The sequence below is a fragment of the Pezoporus flaviventris genome, unplaced genomic scaffold (genome assembly GCF_033815535.1).
Source record: "Pezoporus flaviventris isolate CSIRO_AGI_PZ_B2104156 unplaced genomic scaffold, CSIRO_AGI_Pfla_v1 ptg000005l, whole genome shotgun sequence".
NCBI classification, from domain to species: domain Eukaryota; kingdom Metazoa; phylum Chordata; class Aves; order Psittaciformes; family Psittacidae; genus Pezoporus; species Pezoporus flaviventris.
In genome coordinates, this window is record NW_026892553.1 from 10,645,201 (window position 1) to 10,667,726 (window position 22,526).

General features: G+C 48.8%; 1 protein-coding gene and 1 long non-coding RNA gene across 3 annotated transcripts in view; one reads left to right on the forward strand and one right to left on the reverse strand.

The window, feature by feature from the left end:
* CD99L2 (CD99 molecule like 2) overlaps positions 1–15,968 on the reverse strand; it is a 29,811-nt gene extending 13,843 nt beyond the window's left edge. Inside the window, exon 1 of the mRNA XM_061445988.1 lies at positions 15,807–15,968. Coding sequence (XP_061301972.1) covers positions 15,807–15,864 — 58 coding nt within the window. The 5' untranslated portion in view covers positions 15,865–15,968. The remainder of the gene's footprint in view (positions 1–15,806) is intronic.
* A 188-nt stretch (positions 15,969–16,156) lies between these two features.
* Positions 16,157–22,210, forward strand: LOC133265451 (uncharacterized). Of its 2 annotated transcripts, none has more exons than XR_009741961.1 (2): positions 16,157–20,887; positions 21,919–22,210. It is a non-coding gene; the product is annotated as an uncharacterized LOC133265451 (long non-coding RNA). The 2 variants fall into 2 exon arrangements; XR_009741960.1 differs by having other exon boundaries at positions 16,157–20,882.
* The last annotated feature ends 316 nt before the right edge of the window (positions 22,211–22,526 follow it).

Below are 22,526 nucleotides of genomic sequence, written 5' to 3' on the forward strand. Positions count from 1 at the left end.
TAATATCCTTTGGGTTTGCTAAGTACTGCAGCACTGCAAGAGAACATTAAAATGGCTTTCCTCTTATTCCTACTGCTAAATGGATTTAGCTATTGCCACCTGAGCTCCAGCGTGCTTCATGAATAAATTTAAAGCTTTACTGACAAGGACAATAACAATGGGAAGGCACCAGTCCATCGGAAAGCAGGTATCAGCGTTTTGGTGAAAAACTTGAACTGAGAGTGGTCACCCAGTACCGCAATACCTCCAGCTGGGTTTCACTCACACATCGCACCTCGTTTCAGTTGCTGTCTATTCAGATGTACGCTCAGCAAACCTGAGGGCAAGTTAAATGGCTGGAAAGTTGCTATGGGCTTCTCTCCCCTGGCAAAGCACTTGGTGTGAAGCTGCTGCTGGGGGTAAGTAACAAACACATGTCCCAGTCAGGGGGCATGTTTCTCATTGAGATGAAGGATGCCAATGCTTCCCCTGTGAGCCTGAGGAGCAGCTGGTGGTGGGTCACCCACTGCAGGTGGAGCCCAGTTACCACTGTGTGAAACCCATGGAATGAGCCCCTTGCTCCATACAGCAGCACGGCAGGGCTGTGCTCAGCACCCTCAGCCTCTCCGCACACCCCTCTGCTCCTCTGCCGAAGTATTTGCCTCTTGGGCCTTATTGCTGGTGAAATACTGTCACCATGAGACAGGCCAGATGAAGCTGCAGGGTTATCCAGTGGTCTAAGTGCAAATGAGCAGAGTAACAGGTAAAACCATCCATGGTGCCAAAACCCACAACCGCCCAGCTTCAGTGCTTGGATGGGTGCTGCTAAATCACTACATGTCCCTCCTGAGACCCCACAAGCTCATTACTGCTGTGGCAACCTGTCCCAAGCTTGCCACTCTGTCCATTTCATGCAGGCTCCCTTTCCCAGCATGGCCTTTTCCCCAGTGTTTATGGGATTTTCAGGAACCAGCAGGGCTTTGTCATTCTTGTCTTTCTATTGTAAACTGTGTTTGAAAAAAGGTGGAAGAGCAGAACTGTGGTGTGTCTCTGGCAGGATGAGAAGCACTACAAACCCCACTGGGGAAATGCACCGTCACTACGTTTCATTTCGGTTCTCTCTGCCTCTGCAGCAGGCAGGGCAAGCTGGCAGGAGAGATGCAGTGGCAGCACCACGACTCGCATTGCTATGCCAGGAGCCATCCCTTCCCTCTCCCCCTTGCTCCCTCTGCTCTCCATGATTAAATAGATGTTAAGGGTGCTGATTTGCTGCATGCTGAGTCCTGATGTTAGCGCATCACCTTTGATGTGTGAGCTCAAACACCAAGTGAGGGCAAGTGGGTGCTCATGGGAGTGCATGGAGTCACCCCCGTGGTGGGGACACAGGCCCTGCAGGGAATGTGAATACCCCAAGAAATGGGCTCCCCCCAGCCTGGCTTTGAGGGGCTCATGGGACCCCCTGGCTGAGCAGCACTTACACCTCCCTGGGTTTGGTGACAGCTTCCCTCGGCATCTCTCCATGCAGGACAACAGGAGTGTGCCACTTCCAGAATCACTCTCCAAAGAGCCAGCTGGCACACGAGTGGGTCCAGGGGGATGAAAGGTCCTCAGGGCCCTCCATTCTCAGGGGACTGATGTAAAACAGCAACCGCTAACGTGTCCCAGCTGCAACCGCATCCCAGGGGAATCTCACCCTGCTAGGGAGAGGTGTGCACGCAGCCCATGTGAAGGTTAGGAAAACTGCTGACAGGCTGAATCACCCGGGACAACCTTCCCTAGGAATTGCAGTGCTTGGCACAGCCCATTTACCAGGGCTTTCCAACCACTGCTCATAGCAAACTGAGATCCTGTTCCAGGGCAATGTAAACCCAGGAATCCCCTAGGCACTGGTGAGGATTAGTAATAGATTGCCAGTTAATTGAAGCTGACAACAACTTTATTTCATGCAAAGGGTGTTATAGAGACATATTACACCTTTTATGGATCAATAACAGTGCTGCCGTCAAAGGCACGCAAACTTGCCTGCTCGCTCCGACAGATAAGAGCTGAATGCTCGCCTCCTTATCCTTTTATTCAGTTATTAAGTGGTAACAAACCCAGCACTTCACAGCAAGATGCTTAAAACCCAACCAGCCCCTTGCACGCATGTGTTCACCTTGCAAATGCAGGTTTTTGGGAGGCAGCACTGCTGCTCCCTGCGCTGTGCTCCAGGATCCGTGGAGAAGTGGGTCTCCCGGGTTCCAAAAGACCATCCTCTGACGGGATCCCACGCACAGCAGAGAGAACCTCTATATGACAGGTTTACACTCTCTGGGAGGAGCTGGCCATGCTCCTCTATACTAGAGCTCACAGGCAGCCTGCTGCTGAGTTGCAAAAGCGTTAGTGTGTAGTGCATGCTCAGCAATCAGGGTCATGCATGCCCTGATGTTCCACCTCCACTCCACGCTGCCTGCAACCTGTTACAGGGCTATAAACCCACTGATACACAAACCCTCTGGTTGCTTGGTATTGGGGAACCAGCTTGGGATCTTTGCCAGGGTTCATGACTAGGCTAGTTTGGGTTTCCTTCACCCCCCCCCCCCCCCCCATTTCAGTGGGTCTGAAAGAACTCTCCTCTCTGGCTGCTGGGAGAAAACATACATCTCCAGGGGCAGCTGGAAGGCGATTCAAGCCCTGGGTGCCACCTGGCCAAGGGCACTGGAACATCTGCAGGCCTGCAGGTCTATGGCGGGGGGGGGGGGGGGGGGGGGCGAAATGGTCAAATGAGATGTATTTTCCGTATTTTTCTTTAATGTGACAATCAAAAGAAACTGAGCTGGGCCATCTTGCGGTACCTAACAGGAATCCCCCAACACCAGAATGCGGAGTGGGGGGTACCCACCAGCAGCTGAGCCAGGTGGAGGCTATAAAAGAGAGGTGAGAGTTACCGCCAAGCCAGCTCCCTTGCCTCTCCCCAACTCCCCTCACCTTGCTGGGGGTATTTTTAATCAGAGCTAGCTGCTCTTTGAAGGTAGAAGGGTTTTGTGCCCTTAATGTATTCGCTCCTCATTATTTTCTGTAGTAGGCAGCTCAAACGTGCAATTGTACTCGTCAGCTTTTTAGCTTGTACAATTATATATATATTCTAATTAAGCCCTACTGTTTGACAAAGCTTGAATTACAGTATCATAATTCACACCCAGTGTATTGCTAGGCCGTCTGCAGCACTCAGAGCAAGGTGTATTCCATTTTTAGCGCCAGCCCACAGATCTCTTTGTGCAATATATATGTGTTTAGCTTCCCTGGGAATTGAGAGCCCGCAATGGTACGAGATTGACAGCCCAGGAGATTCCGGGAGAATGCAGAGCAGGTACAAGGGCAGCAGAAAGTAAGTCAAACTGCCTGACTTTTATACAGCTACCTTAGGAGCAACGCAGAGGGCAGGAGAGAGGAAGAAAGAGTGCTGAGAGTCACAGGCATCAGGGTCTCTCCAGCAACCAACCTGGGTGTTTTGGCTCTGAGCTATGGTGTTGGCACATACAGGAGGATGACTGTGCAGGGCATGCATGGCTGCACTGGCACCACTGGGTAGGGTGCCAGGGATGGAGGGGCTTTGGGTGCAGAGCCATCTTGCGCTGCTGGTGGTGCATCCTTGCAGCCCCAAAGGTCTGTGAGGAGCAAATGGCTGCTCCTCTACAGGTGAGGTCTGCTCTGCCTCTGGCTGCACCAGGGGTCCCCAAGGACCTCTGGAGCACACAGTGGCACCCTGCCCTTGGCCAGAGCAGTGATCTTGGTCAGCACAGACCAGAGCTTCAGACACAGCAGTGCTCTCCAACGCCACTGCCTGGGTGCTGGCCACACTGCCAAGCACCCAGGAAATCTACTCACAAGCTCCACATTGCTTGCAAACCTTGAGCTCTTGCTGATCACTAAGACCAAAGCAAAGTCCTATGTGTGTAGGGGGAGCAGAGCAATTTGGAGCTGTGGCGTTTGGGACAACCTCTGGGAGCAGCTCTGGCTAGCCAGGAGGGTAAGGACAGCTTCATGCAGCTGCATTCTCTCCAGATGTGCCCAGACTGTCTCATGAACACAGACCTCCCCTGAAGTTAGCTCTGCCTTGAAAAGCAGCCTCTGAACTTTCTCCATTTCCTTTGCCACTGCCAGGGAAGACAAGGAGATGCCCCTGCACAAACCTGTCAGCAGCCCACTGGGGCAAGGGGAGGCAAGGGCTCTGCCTGGGGTGAAACTCAGCCCTCTGCACCCACCACAGCAGTGGGACAATGGGGGACACTGGGGGTACATCACCCCAGCCCAGGGCATGGCCAGGCGACAGTGGTGGGACACAGTCCCTGGCTGGGATGGCACCTGCTCCTGGCAGGAAACGCAAGGTAACTAATGCTGTCGTCCTCGATCTCCATTCCCAGTGAAACATTGTGATTTCCAGAAGTACTAATCAAAAATCATTCTTGATTATGGCAAAAACAACCTCTGCTGATTTTTTTTTTTTTAATGCAATTAACAAGGGTATATGGTAATTCCAAGCAATCTCGCTCTTGAGATTAAAGGAAAGCCTGCCAGGAAGCACATGAATAAAGCTTTAAGATGAGAATTTGCATAATGAAGACTTTCTCTTTGTGAAGGGACTAATGGTGGTTATGTTTGAAACCTATTAACAGAAATGCCTAAAAGCCTCTGTTAAAGCCACTGCGCTGCCATTGTGACCCATGCAAGCTCCGTCACCCTCAACACCCTCCACACTGCTGGATCCCTGCTGGGAATATCAGTTCCACAACACCCCAGCGTGCCCTCACCTTGGTGAGCCATGCCAGGTGGGTCAGGATGGACAAGTGCAGGGCAACACACCTTGTGCTTAAAGCCACAGGGTAGTTCTGTGTTTTAGTGCTGGATCAGAAGCAGATGACTGCTGCAATCTGATTTGAAGGCTTACTAGGAATTATCTGAATTGTTTAGCAGCAGCACAATATGCTCAGCACCCAGCAACAGGGATGGAGGTGGTGAGGAAAACGCGACCTCCAAAACCAGCCTGCATCAGGTGGGTTCCACGCTCCTTCCAGCAGACACCATCAGCACTGGGACAGAAAGCAAGCCCTTGCTGGCACCAGACACTGGAGGGACAGCAGTGCCCACCTGCCCGAAGGTCCAAACGCACCTTCTCCTACCTCAAGGAAGGACAGACCTCCAGGTTGCTCCCAAAGCACCCAAAGAAGCAGCGCTGCCCCATGCACCCTGTGGTGCTCCACAGGAGCTGCCAGCGGGTCACTCAGCAGAGAACAGACAAAAAGCACACCATAGAGGAGCGTCCCATCTGCTGCCATCTCACACAGCCTTGCTCACTTCTCTACAGCAAGATTTAACACCTGGAGGGAAGTGCCCTCATCATCTCTTTCCCAGCATCTGCATTTGGCAACCAGCTCACAGAGGGAGGCCTGTGGCATTTACCAGATGTGCCTGCATGGACACTGCAAGGAAACACCAAAAGCTGAGGTCTAAGGACAGATCTTTTCCTCCTCACTTTTGGCATGTGAGAAGAGCCTCTGCTCCAGACCTGTCTGCAGGAGGATGAGCAGCTCTTCAGGCGGCTCTTCCCCTAGCCCTGTCCTTCTTGGAGCAATGGCAGCTCCACCACCAGATCCACCAGCTTCCACTGCCAAACCCACCAGGGACCATGACCACCCAGCTGGCTCCCATAGGGACAGAAAGCCCCCTCAAATCCAGAGGCATTTCTTCATGCTAAACTGTCATGCCAACTTTCTCCTTCCTCCCAAAGTTTCCCTTTCACCTGCTCTCAGTCTTACAACTCAAACCACTGGTGATTACTGTGTTTTCATGTTTTATTAATAAAAATGAGATGAGAAGAGCTATTAGCAGAGCAGCTCAGTTCCTGCTGGCTGATTTTGCTTTTCAAACAGGGACCAGCTTGGAGGCTGCAGGAGCACAGCAAAGAGATTGTTCTCCACACGCCTGGGAACTGAGATGCGAAGGAGAAAATTTGCTGTCTGAGGGAAACAAAGTGTTTCCACACATTCCACTGCTGTCAGTGTTGGTGCGTCACTGTGACAAAGCTGTGAGCAGGAAGGGGCCGCAAGCACCAGCTGGCCCCAAGATGCTGCATCTCTGCTAGAGACAACCTAATGCTGGGGGTGACGTACTGAGTGCCCATGGTAGATCTGTACAGCCACACAGCATCTGCTCAGGAGAGGGTGCCCAGACTAGGGCTGCACATGAGATGGTGCTACCACAGCTGGGAGAGGCTTCACATTAGGGTTTCCCATGGGATGCCTTGGACCAGTAGCTGCAGAACGGGCCTGCCCCATCTCTGGCTCCACAGCATCATTCTCTCCCTGTCCCTACATGAAACAAACACTTCACCAGATCTTCTTCTAGTCCAGTATGGTCAGAAAGCAGGTAGCACTGTTCTGGCAATACAGGATGGCAATCAAAATGGTTTTCTTCAATATCAGCACTCAAAGCTTTCAAGGTTTCCAAGGCCCTCTGACATCTCTGAACAGGTGATTCTAAGCAACTTTAATAAGATAATCATTCTTTGAGTTTGGTGTCAAAGAAGTCTCTGCTGCAGGATTGCCAAAGCCTGCTTTCAATTAGTCCCAGATCAATCGCATCAGGAGCAAAAAGCTGGCAGGTTTTGGGCACAAGTATCTAAGGCTCCCCCCCCAAAGTGGAGTGCCTGAGCCCACCTGTACCCATAATGAGGATGGGATGATGCCCAGCTTTCTGTGCCTGGGTTGGGTACAGGGACATTGCAGCAGTGGGCTAATGCTGGCAGGGGGAACTCAGCCTGTCCCAGCCCTCCTAGCTCTGCCACTGAGCTCTGGGAAAATGCCTCAGGTAACCCGCAATTCAAAGATGTATTTGATGGGAAAGGAAGTTTTTTCTTCTCTTCACTCTTTTGCTGTTTCTTTGGTTTGTTTGGGTTTGTGGGGTTTTTGATGTTTGTTGTTTTTTTTTTTAAGGTAGAAAAATTTATTAAACCTAAAGGATGAAAGGATGTGAACAGTGTCATTCTTATACTCCAAGAGTCCAACCGCTTTGCAAGAGGCAGAGGGGAAATCGGCACTTACCCTACTGCACAGGTTAGGCAATAGATAAAGATGACTTTCTCAGGTCACAGAGGAACCAACAGTGATCCAGGACTCAGGTTTGTCCCCCTCCAGATGCACTGTGCAGGAGTCCACTGGAGAACTGGATTACTGCTCCTGCAGCAAGGTAAGGGGAGACACTGGGGTGCTGTGATTCTGGTCCTGAGCAGGCGCAAGCCTGAGCTCCCCACAGTGGAGGGCAGATGGGCACAGCCCAGTGCAACAATGCTGAGATTAGCCCTGCCAGTGAAAAGTAGGCTGGGAGCAGGAGGCAGGATCTGACCTGAGACCACTTTGTGGGCAATCCTGGCACAACCTTTGTCCAGGAGCACTGCCCAGCCCCACCAGGCATAAGGTGGGACATACGGAATGCTGTATTCTTTATCCCTCATGAAGGTCAGAAAGCACAGCAAGTACCTTTTCCTGTGGCTGCTTTCACATTTTCCTGCATGCTGTCCCTCAGAAACATTTTGAGGCAGGTTCACATTAGCCACTTGATTTCTGCTTACATGTTAAATCATGACTGTGAATTTGCCTAGGGCCAAAGATGCCTGTTTATCAACCAGACAACAAATTGTGGTATGAAAGTGTCTTGTTCATAAGCCAGCACAGAACAGCTGATAACAAAGACAGTGATGCGGAAGCCTAAAGAAGACTGAAGTGGGAGATTAAATGCTTATCACCTGATTCCTGATGGAAAGAGACTGCTCTCATCAGATAAAGATTGAGAGAAGATGCTGTAGTTAAAAGTAGGTAAATAGGGAATTACAAGGTAAAAGTGCTGGTTCATCACTAGGGATGTGCTGTTCCTGTCGTACTGTGCTATTTAAAATCAGAGCAGTAGTGGAAATGAAGACTTGGGTGATGCTGACAGATGGAGCGAGGCCCCAGGAGAGCATGGGGGGGCTACAGCCCTCTCCTCCTGCTGAAGGCATTTGTCTGCCCCATCACACAGCCTGCAGCGCAGGGCTCCTGCCCGCCTGCTGCTGCTGCAGTGCCTGAACTGCCTGCACACCTTCCCACAGCACCTCACCCTGCAAACACAGGGTGTTGGATCAGGGTGGGGAGGTGTTTAGGATCCAGCCTCTACTGCTCTGGGTGAGGTGGATCCCTGGAGCATCACAGACCTGGGTGGTGCTGCCAGCATGAGGAGACAACAGGGTGGGGGCTGCAATCTCTGCAGGTAACGTGAGCAGGTGAGGCAGGATCTGGTACTGATTTTTAGTCTTCAGCTACAAGACCACTCCTCTTGGCTCACCCATAGCAAGGAAGGCTGTGTCCCATCCTTCAGCCTTTTGCTCTGCTTCATTTTCAATAAGGTGGGTTTGGCTTTTTGCTTTCATAGAGGAGTTTGGAAAACTGGAGGTCTGGGAAGCTGAGTTTGGGGTGTGCATCCAGCTGCTGCTGCTTCCGGAACCCAGCACAAGCTGTGTCTACAACTGTGGAGGTAAATCCAGGGCCTGCATTCGACTGGTGAGCACCAACTGAGTATCCATCACCTCCCAGAAGTATTAGTAGGAGGGAAAAGCAGAGTCCTCTGTTAAGCAAGTGGGAAAGGTCTGCTGAAATACTTTTGCCGGGGTAAAAACTGTTGCTGTTAAATGTCAATTTACAAGGAGAAACTGAAAGATTTGTTAGACAATTTTATGGTTTGGGTTTTGTTTTTCTATACATGCAATGATTTTGTTACTATAATTTACAATGTCATCTTTTAAAGTCATGAAAGACAACTGTTTGACCCTGAGATAAAACACTTTCCTAGGTGAAGGAAGTGCACAGCAAATACTCTTGTCTCCATTTACCAGGGGAACAGCTGCCTTATCACCAGAGCACCATTTGCAAGTGATGTGGCATGAACTAATTTGAAACGTAAAGATAGAAGCTCATTGAGCTCAAAAACAAATCCACCATCAGGTCCCTTGCTCCCTCTGACCTTACTTGTGCAGGAAATAGTACCAGCGTACACAAAGCAAACAGTCTGTAAACTGTTGCTGAATTCAAGTGTTTTGGCTTTGAGTTTTTCTCTGCAGAAGTATCTAAATCATTCACTCAGTTAAGACCACCATTACAAAAGAGAAAGAAGGAACATACCTTTTTTTCAAACATATATTTAACCTCACTTAAAAGTCCTCTCTTTTCTGCATGAGGCTAAAGAAATGGATTGGGATTAGTGTGTGTTTTGAAAATGCACGGGCTCAAAGCTTAGTCCTGTCCTGTGGATTTGGGGAAATAACGAATTCTGGTTTCCTGGCAAATAATTACACACAAGCTGCATGGCATCCACTCAGTGTCTCTTGACAGTGTGTGAGACAGTCTGTCACTAGCAGCAGTAGCTGATGCCCAGTGAGCAGGGCCAGGCTGAATGCCCACCCTAGCTGAAGCATCTGGGTTACAAACCAGCCTGCTTCTGGGTCAGAGAGCAGGGGCTTGCCTGGGGAGAGTGGATGTTCAGGACAGGCTTGCACCAGCTGGAAGCATAGCTCCAAATGGTTTAGCTTTGGGGGCTGTGACCTTTTCAGCCTGGTGTTGCATTGGCATCAGGCTACATGGGGATTTCTCTGGCCAAAAGAGCTTCCAGCGTGGGAAAATGTGTTAGGCAAGGGGGACATTTTGCCAGTTCTTGGTCTTTCCACCTCTTAATGCCATGAGAGCATACCCTGTGGTGCACTCAGGATCTATAGTAGGAATTATGCAAATCTGAGAGGAATGCTATGTACTGAGTTGCAGGATGGGACCTGGGGAGGCTTTTTCTCCAAATGAGGTAGGCAGGGTCTGGCATTAGCTTCGCACAGGTCATACTCAGTTCAAGAAGGACAGGGACCTGCTGGAGAGAGTCCAGCGAAGGGCAACAAAGATGATTAAGGGAGTGGAGCATCTCCCTTATGAGGAAAGACTGAGGAAGCTGGGTCTCTATAGTTTGGAGAAGAGGAGACTGAGGGGTGACCTTATTAGTGTCTATACATATATAAAGGGGGAGTGTCACGAGGATGGAGCCAGGCTCTACTCAGTGGCAAACAATGATAGGACAAGGGGTAATGGGTACAAACTGGAACACAAGAGGTTCCACTTAAACTTGAGAAGAAACTTCTTCTCAGTGAGGGTGACGGAACACTGGAACAGGCTGCCCAGGGAGGTTGTGGAGTCTCCTTCCCTGGAGACATTCAAAACTCACCTGGACATATTCCTGTGTAACACTATGTAGGTGTTCCTGCTCCAGTAGGGGGATTGGACTAGATGATCTTTTGAGGTCCCTTCCAATCTCTAGCATATTGTGATACTGTCTGGAAAGATGACCCAAGTCCTGCACTAGCAGGGACACCTGAATGGAGGTGGCTGGTCATCAGAGAGATGTGTGCTCCAGCTAGCTGCTTGCTTTCATCCCATATAGGTCATATAAGAATCTGACTTTGAGACTTTTCCTTAAGCTCCTACCCCTAAAAGCTCGTATTTGGCAGCAGATGTTGCTTTAACATCACATGTTAATGTGCTGTTCAAAATCTTATTACAAATCCAATGTACCTTTTGCAGCACAATCGCCTCCTTTGCCGGAGGCTGGAAACCTCTTCTGCTCTTGCCTCCCACCCTTCTAGAGCCAGCACTGCAGTTACCCCTGAACATCCCAAGATTATGTCCTTCAGTGTGATTCTTCCAACTTTCATGAATTCTTTCTATTCCAGATTTCTTTGTGTGTGGGCAAAGAAAGCATCTCAAAGGGCACGCAAAATGCTGAGCAATTCCCTTTTCCCAGCACTCAGTTTGCTAGAAACAACCATATCTCAGCCTGTGGAGCCTTCCAACAGCAGAATGATGCTGTTCATGGCGTCCCTCCTCCCTGTCTGAGCTGCCACCTCCAAAATCTTGTCAATGCCTCTGGGTTTGCTTTCTTTGGCTTTTCTACAAATATGCACTGCCAGCACTGAATCCCAACAGCAGACCTGGCCCACTCCTTCCCACGAGATGCTGCTCATGTTCTTTGGTATCTCAGGGAAGAGGTACTTGCGCTCAGCATCAGCTTTCTCCCTGTAGCCCCAGTACTCCTGCCTCAATAATTTTCTGTGTTTCTTAGACAAGGTTTGAAAGCAAGGAAAAAGGATCTTGGAGTGACTAGAAGACAGTTTTGTAAATATGTATTAGCATTAACTTTATTCACATCATAACAGTAGGTTTCAGAAGATCAAAACCTGACCCTGTGTGGCTCCACTGAAGTCCCTGCAAGCATACAGAAGGCATTTGCCTCGCTTTGTGGAGGCAAACAGGCTCATGTTAGTGCTCTGTTTCCTTCTCAAAAGCATCGTTCACTCGGGAAATGCATTCTCGTGCTCACATCCCAAATCGCAGCTTGTGACTACAGCATCTGGATCCCTAACTTTGAAGTTCTCTTTTCAAAAACAGTCCCTTCCTGTTCTGTGTTTTGATATGCCACATTCATCTTCTCCCGTTTTCTTCTATTCAAGTTCTTCTACCAATTGAGAGTTCTATCAACTGGAATACAAAGGAATTATTGCAAAGGTTTTTCTCTCTGCCATCAGTGTTCAGCAGTTTAATAAACATACATTTTATTTTTAGAGTGGCTTCAGAAGCCCTGCCTACTAAAACCTCAACTTCTCCTTTAGTTAATTGTAAAGTCAATGCCCTAAACCTCCAGGAGATATTTTTCCAAGGAGAAACCAATTTGTTTTTAAACTGAGCAGTCCTAAAAGTTTATTCTAGTCAACACTGGAGATCAATAGAATCTTTTGTTTTATGTGCTTTAAGGGCTGAAATGGTTGCAACAGATGTAAGGGAAAAATTTCTGTAGAGGGGGAACAAGCCCAAGAGTCAGATGGTCATTTTCTAGCACAGATATTACTATACTGGTAGAAGAAAAAGTTACAAAATACAAACAGAAGTATGGAAATTAATTATTTCCAAAGCTATGTACAGAAATATCTGGGCATGGCACATTTAATTAATGCATATTTGTTCAGAGATCAGAGATAATTTGTAAGAAAACCAATTAAATTTTTCCTGCTTTTTCATAGGCACTAAAGACTCTATAAAAGTAAAATTATTCTCTAAATGTATTACTTTGACTTGCTTCTGATACCTAGTAATTATAAATTTAATAACATAATAATGTATTATAACAAAGATTTGTAATGCAGGTAAATGCCTAACACAGCGCTGCTATCTCCTTCAGCCTCAACAGCAATGCCAAACCAATGGTTTGCCTTCCACTCCGAATTCCTCCCTGCAACTCTCCTGGCACAACCATGGCAAGTGACCCAGGCAAGCGATGGGCACAGGATTGGTGGGTTACCTGGCACCAGCACCCCTTCTTCCGCTACCTGCATCCACCACTGCCCTTTGCAACACAGAGCCCGGACACCCGGAAAACATCTGGAAAAGAGCTGGCTCCTTTCTGTTTTCCCTGTGCTGCTGGTTGGGCACTGTTGTGTGGAGACTGTGCAGAGGAGCCGCCTGCAGTGACTGGAGCCATCTGTGTAACAGTTATAAATAGCTAATTATACTGTCAAATAGTACCTTCACATTTAAGTAATTATTGTAATTGCTGGTGGGATATCATAGTCACACTGAAGAGAAGAGGTGATCTGTGAGACGCTGTCTATTAAGACACAGGATGACAACATGGAGAGCTGCCCATCACTGGAAATATTGCAGCTTTGGAAGATGTGCCCAACTATGCTCATTGCCAGTTTGTAATCATGAAGCTTTTCTTCAAACTTTTATAACGCAACGTAAAGCATAAAACCTGGATGTGCTCCTTCTGCCTGGCCTGTAAGAGGTAACCTTGCGGTCCCTGCAAGAACACTGACCTGCCATCTTCCATGAAAGCACATCACTGCATTTCTGTACTAGCTTACCACGAGGGTGAGGACAGGAGAGGGGAAAAAACGACTGTGGGAAGTTCCTTGTTGGACTGTTTCCCTTATTTTGCACAAACATGTGGCTAGCCCGGGATGACTTAAACATAACTACTTTCTGAAAAGCCACCAACCTGGGAATTCAACATCATGCAACATGCTAGCATAGGGAACACTCGCCTCTGACTGCAGCAAAAAGGCAGGGAATTGAGTGTCTTCCACTGCATCAAAATACTCAAAAGGCTTCTCCCTGTCACTGTACTGTGGGAATATGCCAGAGTTCAGTGGCACTAGAAAGCATCTTGAGCAATCCCTATTTCCAGCACTGCATCTACAACCATAGAGGTGCTGAGGCAGAGGGATCACAGCAGCTCAGAAGCGCAGACGGATGTGGCATGGCTATGTCCGATAGCCCACCAGGCACTGAAGCACGCAGTGTACGAAGTGAAATACAGGGGGATTTGACCAAAGGGAAACTCAAAACCTCCTGTGCTTTTTCAGTTATAAAGTGGGGTGGGTGTTCCTGCTTTATTGGACAGCCACAACCAAGATGCACACTGTTCCTGTGTCAATGGTGTATCCAGACCTTAGCTGCAGGAATCAATCAAAGTAATGAGTCTGATATCAAATTTGGTAGCCTTGGTTCTTGGTCATTTGTAAGCCTCCAAGCTTATGAGAGACTGGGCTGCCTGCAACTGCTGACAGTGCTGGAATGACTGTTACCAAAGAAGCCAGGAAAAAAAGCCAGCAAATAGAGGCAATGAAGAAATCTGATTTCTTCTGCTGCTGCACTGAGGAGCTGGTAGAAAGCCCTGCCTCAAGAACCCACCTCCTTTCCATCACTTGCTATCTTCCTGGGCATGGGATGACAGCAGGGAGGCTGCCCTAGTACCTGGAAGGCCTGTTCAGTGCTCAGATGGGCACTGCAAAGTTGCTCCAAAATGTTTGGGAGAGAGACAGAGGGATGAGTAGACACCCACCACATGTGAAACACAGAAACACCAGGGGAGGAACCAGAGGCCATGTGGAAAGGCTGAAGCTGGGCAGCAGTACCTCATCTCTGCATGTCCAGTGTCAGCAGAAGAATTTGTAAGTGCAGAGCCACCTACCTTTATGTAGTTATTTCCATGGAGAGGCAATTTAGAGCAGCTCAGACAGGAACTGAACATAACGTTGTTCAATTACCTGTGAAGCCTTGTGCTGGCAAAAACACTTCATGAATGTTTCAGTGAAACTCATTTTGATACAAACACAGCCAAGGACATTCAAGCGCCAGACCCAGCAGTCCAGTGCTCCAAAATGAAACAGAAAAGCATTTTTCTTTGCCCATGTTGCAAACAACATGGAACACAAATGAATCAGGTTTTTTGCTGACTAATCAGTTTGGGGTTTTTTTTTTTTGAATCATAGAATCGTTAGGGTTGGAAAGGACCTTAAGATCATCTAGTTCCAACCCTCCTGCCATGGGCAGGGACACCTTACGCTAAATCATATCACCCAAGGCCTTGTCCAACCTGGTCTTTTGTACATTTTAACCTAAAATCAAGACTTTCTGCACAGTCTCTTAGCTCAACCTGTCCAACTGATACCCGCCAATTAAAAACATAGCAGCTAAGCTGGTAAGCATAAGCAACTCTGCACCATGCTGTCACCCTTCCATGTGCATGAGTAGCTAAATACCTAATGCACAGAGGCTAATTTCAGGTTGACCCACAGAAAACCCATTCTTTTCCAACAGCAAAAGCGGCTCATGGCCTACTTCACTCTTCGTTTGACGCTGATATGTTCTAATCAGTCTGGGTTTGATGGGTACCTCCTAGCTAATAGCAGAGTTTTAGAAAAACTTTCCCAAGACATAACTGCTGTCAATTTTTTCTGTACAACCTTTAAGAAGCATTTTTCTTTTCTATTCAGCTTTTTAAAAAATACTTATTAATATTAATATTTTAAGGAAACAGTTGTGGTAAGCTTTGCACTGATTTTAGCCCTCACCTGAACCCCCCCAAAATAAATTCTTGTTTTATTTTTTTCCTTATCTTCCCAGTTACTGCTCAGCTGGGAGTGATTTCTGGGTTAGACTAGTTTAATCTGCAGAAATAGCACTGGGACTAAAAAAGAGTGAGAATACAACCTGCAACCCAAGAAATTTGGGTCATGCAGAGAATCTAATCCAACAGCTCAGTAAGCAGAGGGCAAAACCCAAATCATCCTTCTGAGATGGTTCTGTGCCTCCCTCTGTTTCGGATTATCTGAGACACTGACTGCTCCTGAGCCTTCTACCTGCAGCATCGTACGTTTTGTTTGAATATCACCGTGACACTTCCTCACGCAGAGGCACATATTGCGTTCTGAGATGCTTTAATCAGCAGTATTGTTATCTAATGCCAGGTTTTAGAGCCATCCTATCTGCCGGATACCTGTGCAGGAGCATCTCCCGCCGCGGAGAGGGGGGGCAAAGGAAAGGGCGCTGGCGGTAGAGGGGAGTGACCGGGGACGGCGAAGGCCGGGCCCTGGCGCACAGGCTGGCGTCCGGCCATGTGCTGCGGTGTCGGGGCGCTGCGCAGGGTGCGGCCCGGGGGCGATCCGCGGGCGGTGCGTTCTCCTGGGGGACCCTCCTCGAGGGTGCATCTCCCCCCTACCCAGGCCTCACCTCCTGGAGGCTGCATACACCGGAGTGTACCCAGCGCGTGGATGGGGGTGCTGACGGCAGCCTCCGCGGGGTTCCCTCGGGGGCACATCCGCCGTGCCTGGGCCGGACCCGCCGCCGCGATCACGCGTAAGCCTCGCCCCGGGGGACACCACCCCCCAGCCTCCAACCCTGGGCCGCTCCCTCCCGCTGCCGCCCCGCGGAGCAGTCGGCACCTACCTGCGCCCAGCAGCGCGGCGAAGGCGAGGAGGAGCCCCAGGAGGCGGCGGCCGGCCATGTCGCGGCGGGGCTGCGACTCTGCCGCGGGCTTGGCCGCCTGCCTCCGATGGGGCGGGGCGGGCGCTCGGTGCCGCCCCCCGCCCGCCGGGCTGCGCTCGGGACCCGGCCACAGAGAAAAGAGGTGGGGAGCCTGCGGACGTGGAGGAGTGACGGGAGGAGCTGCGGCCCGCGAGGGTTTCCCGAGTTTTGGCACCGGAGGTTGCTGCGCGGCCCGGCCCGGCCCGCGGCCTGCCCGCCTCTACCCGCCTCTACCCGTCGCGGCACAAAGGCGTTCCCACGGCCCTGGCGCACATCCTCTCGCTGGGCGTGTGCGGCGGCTGCGCTGGGCTCGGCTGAGCCCGGCCCCGGCTGAGCCCGGCCCCGCGTTTGCTCATCGACGTGGGGAGAGTTGGCGCTGAGGATGCGCAGCGAACTCCTGCGGGGCTGCTGCCCGAGGGGGTGGGCTGCAGCAGCGGGAGGGCCCGGCGACAGCACCCCCGGAGCCGCGGGAGCCGGCGGGGCACAGTAATGGTGCGGGATGGGCCGATGGTGAGGGCGGGGGGCTCTGTCCCGCTCCCGGGAAGCGGCTGTGCAGGGGAGGGAGCTGCTGTGATTTCATGCCAAGTTTTTAACGCGGAGGTTACGGAGACATAGAAATGTTAGCTGGAAGCGACCTCTGGAGGTCTCTAGCCCAAACGCCCCCTCGGAGCGGGACCCACGGACAACAGGTCAGGTCAGCTGTGGCTTTACTCGGTGTGAAACTGAAAACCTCCAGGGATGGAGGTTCCCCCACCTCCCTGTGCGACCCGCGGCAGCGGTGCCCCACCACCTGGTGAATGAGGTTCTCCTGGGGCCTGTCTGACTCTCCCGCTGACCCTGACCGCTTATTTAGCTGTCACCTCCTGTTGTGACACCTACTACTGCCAAGAAGAACTTGGCTCCATCGTCTTAATAATTGCCCTTAAGTAGCCGTAAACTGCAATTAGATCTGCAGATTAGATCTCGCCAAAGCAAACAAACTGCCCCTTCTAGTTCAGGTGCACCAGGTGCTGGAACCTCTTCTCTACATCTGTTTTTAAATGGGGGGAGGGAATTGTTAATGATACAGGAATTATCTTTATTTATTGATATTTATAGGTGGTTTCACTACAGAAAAGGGGGTGAGGATGCAGCCTATATTTAGGCCCTAAAGCGCTAGTGAGGACTGAAAGCCTGAAGAAGTGTCTGGGTTGTCCTAGTTCCACCCGACCTCACAGCAGTTGGGAGATACTGCTGTCCCTGGCTGCTCAAGCTGAGTGTCAGGGTCTCATGTCTGGAAGGTGCTTTTTGTCCTTGGTGGTAACATCACCTGAAAAGATGGTGAGCAAACAGGACATGGAGGAGTTAGTCATCTTCAGAAGTGCTCGGGTTAAGGGATGTGGTGTGCTAGCAGGGGCAGCCTGATTTTTATCTCTGCCCATGTGGAAGATTGCAGGCTCCATGCTCCCAGTGCCTTGCTTTCCACTAACGTTCCAGGGGGAAGGTCTCCAAAACGCACACCAGAGCGAGCTTCAGGAAGTTACCATAGTTCGGCATGCTCATATCGTGTCATCACAGTGCATGATGCTTATGTACTGTGCAACTCTACTGCAGCAGGAGTAACAGGGGTCCCAGGTTACAGAGGAGCTGAGCTAGAGAAGGTGCAGGTCAGCCACTGCACAAAACCATCTGTGCATTCACAATATTTCCTTTATTCCTGTTTATACAAAGAAATTCGGGATTACAGTCCAGTTTGAATCAAACTAAAGGCAAGTAGCAGGACAACGCTTGTACCTTCCCACTCTGGTTCCCCGATAACCTCTTCTATCAGCTATTTGCATTTCAGTGGCTTTCCAAGCCTCTGGTAATTGTTGAGGGAGGACGTGGGTAAAAGGCTATTATATTAGAGTTAGCAAGCCTGAAGGCATGAGAGAGCATCGCAGCAGCTGATGCAACCCGTGACAGTATATTGTTTGCAGTGCTGTTCGAGCCTGGGGTGCACACCAGTGCCTGTGAGTTGATTCATAATTACAAAGAGAAGTATGAATGTACCATTTAAGTGACAGGAGGGCGGGCAGCAGCAGTGCTGTGCTTTGAAACTGGAGGGAAACAGGGCGGTTCAAACTGGGAATTCGTCTGACTGAACTCCCCAATAACCAAGGCTGCCATCTGTGACCGGTGGTGCCCAGCCAGCGCGGGGCTGTGTGCAGCGGCACAAGTTGTGTCTTTAAGGGAAGCCAAGCCCAAGGCAGCTGGAAAGCCTGGGGACCCGCCAGCGAGTGACTCAGCATCTCCTGACCTGTGCCCGGGAGCCCAGGCTATTCTTGGTTCCGGGTGTGTTTAAGGCAGGCAGCCCAGACTTAAACACTTCCAGTTGCTCTGCAGAGGATGTGTCTGTGCTGAGGCTGGAGCTTCGCATGCATTATGTTGTCCAGGGCTGTAGTGCCGTCTTCTTGTTGGATCGCTTTCCTCCAACATCAAGGGGGCTAAGGCCTTTTCATTTTCTTCTCTTGAGCTAGATTCAACTGTAATCCTTAAATAGCGGAATAAATGGCCATTGGAGGAGCTTTCAGTGGGAAAATATACTTACTTCCCATTACGTTTTAAGAGGTATCAATGCTCAATTCTTCTTGCTGCCTTTGAAAATCTCCTCCCTGGACTTAGCATGCTTTTGTCTATCAAAGCAAAAATATGCTTAAAGGGAAGGGGAAATGCTGATCAGGAAAGGTAATGCTGGGTCACACAAAAATCTGGTTTAGAATCTTTTTCTTCCTGAATATTCGAATCATTTAGCAGGATTAAAACATGTAATCCGTTAGATCTCAGAGCCCCTCAAAGGCGCTAATCTATTACCCTTGATAAGTGATGGACACATAAAAAGCATCAATTTAGCTGCTAGTGGAGTGCTCCTGTTTTAAAAGCTGAATGAGCTGTCATGTAGAAATGCATAGCCTTGCCACACAGTTATCTGTGATGGAAAATGAAAATACTATAGACCATTTAAAATGAGCAGTTTCAAAGGCTGAATTACATTTTCACCTGTGTCCATCTCCTGCCTGAGGTATTGTTGTTTTATGGCCTTGTTTCCAAATACAGTAATCCTTTTTTAAGTAAAAAATTTGCTAATTTGGAGTCTTTTAAATTCCCTTACAAAGCTGGAATGTGCCTGATCAGATCTTCTAAATGCCTTGTTTTCTAAAGTCCTGATTAAAGTTGTGATCCAAGTAGTTCCTTAAAAAAGGCAAGTCAAGCAGTAGTATGAGATGGCAACACTACAAACAGCCCTTATCCTGTGCAACCCCAGCGGCCCTGTGGTTAAGTATCAGGGGTATTCCCAGTCTCTTCCATCACCCGGGAGAAGGAAGGAGCAGCTTTCCCTGGGCAATGGGCTGTCAGGCCGCCGGGCTGTTGGCTCTGGTCCTGCGCCAGAGCTGACATCCAACGGATTTTCCTCCTGCAGTGCCAGCAGCTGAGCTGCGGGAAGGGGCAGGGGCTCGGTTCCCTTCAACTCGTGGTGTTCTGTGGCTGGCTGCAGTGGCTTGCCCTGTGGAAGTCACGGCTGAGTAGAGCTCCCTGTAAACAGACTTACTCTGCTTCTCACTGCCTGCCAAGTGCCGAGTACTGCTTGTCATAACCATTTTCTCAGAGAGCCTCCAGTCTGGTTCCTCAAAAAACCGATACATTGGGGGATGTTTATACAAGCTGATTTTAAGTATGTAATTTCTCTGCCTACATTAGATGTCTAGACTCCTGCTGTAATCAAAAGTGAGGGGCAGGATCCTAATTACAGTGCTCTCAGTTACACCCTAAAAGATCCCTTGCCTGTATGGAGAGCATGGGTACATTACGTAGGTGCTTAAAATGGGTCTGAATGTTCCCTGTTGTGTGCTGGGTCTGCCACTGCTACTGCAAACAGGCACAGAACCTCTTTGCCTTGTATAAATCAAATGCTTCAGTTGCACTCTTAAAGGAGAAATGTTTGTAGCACTTGAATGGAAATTAACTGGAGAGTGCATTTATTTTTGGCCAGTCCCCTGGGAGCACCTGCCAAACATTACCTCTCATTTCAAGCCTGGCTGTTCCTGCTGAGAAAGTCTGATGGAGCTTCGAGTCTGGGTCAAGGTGAGATCCTGGCTCTTCATCAGCTGTCTGTGCCATTTAAAAGGGAAGGAGGAAAGAAAGCTAAGCAGCGGATTGGGTATGAGGAATGGTGTGCTCCTGCTAGACAGCTCAGCAATGAGAAGAAACAGGACTGCTTGGGTATGGTTTATGTACCGATTAAATGCACCTGCTGGTCCCCAAGCATCAATGTGCAGTTTTAGAATGAAAATGTTGAATAATAAATTAAACTGAGAAAATTAATTCCGGCCTCGTCTACTCTGGGACGATAGCCAATTGCTTAAAACAAGGCTTACTTGCACCTGTCTGAAACCAGAGTACCTGGCACAAGCCATGGTGCCTATGTAAAAGCTCTTCGAGAGTCATTAATGCTGTCATGTGGATGTGCTCAAGTGTCGGCGATGGGGACTTCGGTAATCGGTGGACCAATCTCTCCACTTCCATGGAAGCACAACTTGAATGTGCACAGGGATGTGTCTTGCAGGGTGCCTCTTTTCCCACTTCCCAGCACCATGTCACCAGTACCGTGCTATTCCAGGGCTGGGCATGGCAGCACTCATGGGCAGAGATGCTGAGGAGTTTATTTACTCATAATAACTATGATCTCAAATGGAAGGATACTGGGACATTGGGGTCAATCCACATTTCTCTCAAATGCATTAGAAACTGATGTTTGCTCTCTAAATTCCTGAAAAGCAGCAAAACCCGGTGTTTTCGTATTCTTTTTATTACTATTATTTTATTTTCCACCAGGGACAGAAATTGCTGGCTGAGAATCTGAGGCCTGAACCCAAAGAAAACATGTCTCAAAAGCAGCGTAACTGCTCTGGCCAAGGTTTTCCTTTCTTCCTCTCTGCCTTACTCCAGAAGTCTGCAGAATCCAAAAGGCAGCTTTAGAGTGTAAGGTGAAGTTCAGTGCATCAATGAACATTTGTAAAAGAGCTTTCCTGCCTTTCCCAGCAGTTAATATCTTTGTTGCACTGAACTTAGTTTTTAGAAAGACCTCGTGTGTTTTTTGGCTGACTGAGGACTGGCGAGGAATGTTCTTAGTTTTGTATGGGGAAGAATTGGTTTTTTTTTTAAGGGCAAAACCCCACCAAACCCTCAAATAAACAAACTTGCTTTCACCAGAATCTCTGTTCCTGTTGCTGAGTGTGTGCAGTATTATCTGCAGTGATAAAACAGTGCATAAAGCAGCTTTATTAGACTGGGAAGTGTGGGAATTCAAGTGCGGAAAGGTAGTACCAGGCAAGCAAGGTGTCTGCTTGGGTTTTTTTCCCCTCACATTGGACAGGCCTGATCGATGTGCCTAGGTTAGTATGATGGTGGGGTGGGCACTGAGAAAGAGCTGGTACAACTCAGGGCTGATACTGTTTGGGAGGAAAGTGGTTTTGCTTCCAAATCCTGAATGTTGGCCCTTGGAGGAGAAAGATGACTCTCTTCTTGGCTCCTGAGCCTGAAGGAGACTTATAGCACAGCTAAATTGTACATGTCCCTTGGGAAGAGTTTTGTAGCCAAAACCACTAAAAATCCCAGACTCTTTCATCTAAATACAGTCCTAGGAAATTACCGTGGTCTCGATCTAATATGTACTCTGCATTGTACAGTGTTGTCCTTCTTTTGTAAATAAAGGTTTTCTTGTTTACTCAGCGTTATACCTGCAGTGGGAAAGTTCCATCAGCACAGCAGAAGTTATGTACAGGACAGGTAACTAATGCTTATAAAATAAAAAAGATTTGGGATTGGTCTTAAGTTATTGCGTGTGGGTTGCTGGGTTCTTTTGTGTGTTTGTGTGTGGTTTTGTTTGGGGTTTTGGGGGAGTTTTGTTTTTGGTTTTTTGTTTGTTTGTTATTGTTCTGGGTTTAGTTGTTTTTTTTTGTTTGTTTTAACCATGCCATGAAATTTTGCAATGATTTTATATTAAATTTTGTTACAGGTTCAAAAGCTCTGCTCATGCCTCTGGTACTTTCTCTATGACTCTGCTGTAAATGTGAGAGTTTAAAACCCCAAGTGTCAGAGATGGACAAGTTCTTCTCAGACCAGTGCACAGTTGTTCCCTTTTTGGGAGCACTCAGGGTCCCTGCAGGCTGGTAATCTCTACTACATGAGCTGCATTGATAGGAATTTGATGTTTTTAACTTAATATTATGGGGGTAATTTTCTTTTATCAACCCCTGAGGATGTATATTAAGTGCTATTACGTATGACTTAAATACAGGAAAAATCTAGAATTCTGACCTTTTATCCAAACCAGAGTTTTATTGTACTCTGGTCCTGGCTCTTGGGCTGGTCACCATACAGAGTATGGGACCTGACCCCTACCGGTGGACCCTATGATGAAACGAGTCAATGTGGAAGGATTCATCCAACTGCCCTTAGATGAGGTTATTTGCCTGCAAACCCAGTTGTTTCTACTGCTGATGCCAGAAAGTGGATCTCCAGATATGGCAAAACTTCAGGGCTAGCAAAAAGTGGAGCTGGTGGGTGTTTAACTGCTGACTTAATGAACAGAAAAAGATCTGACACTATTTTGATGTACGCCTG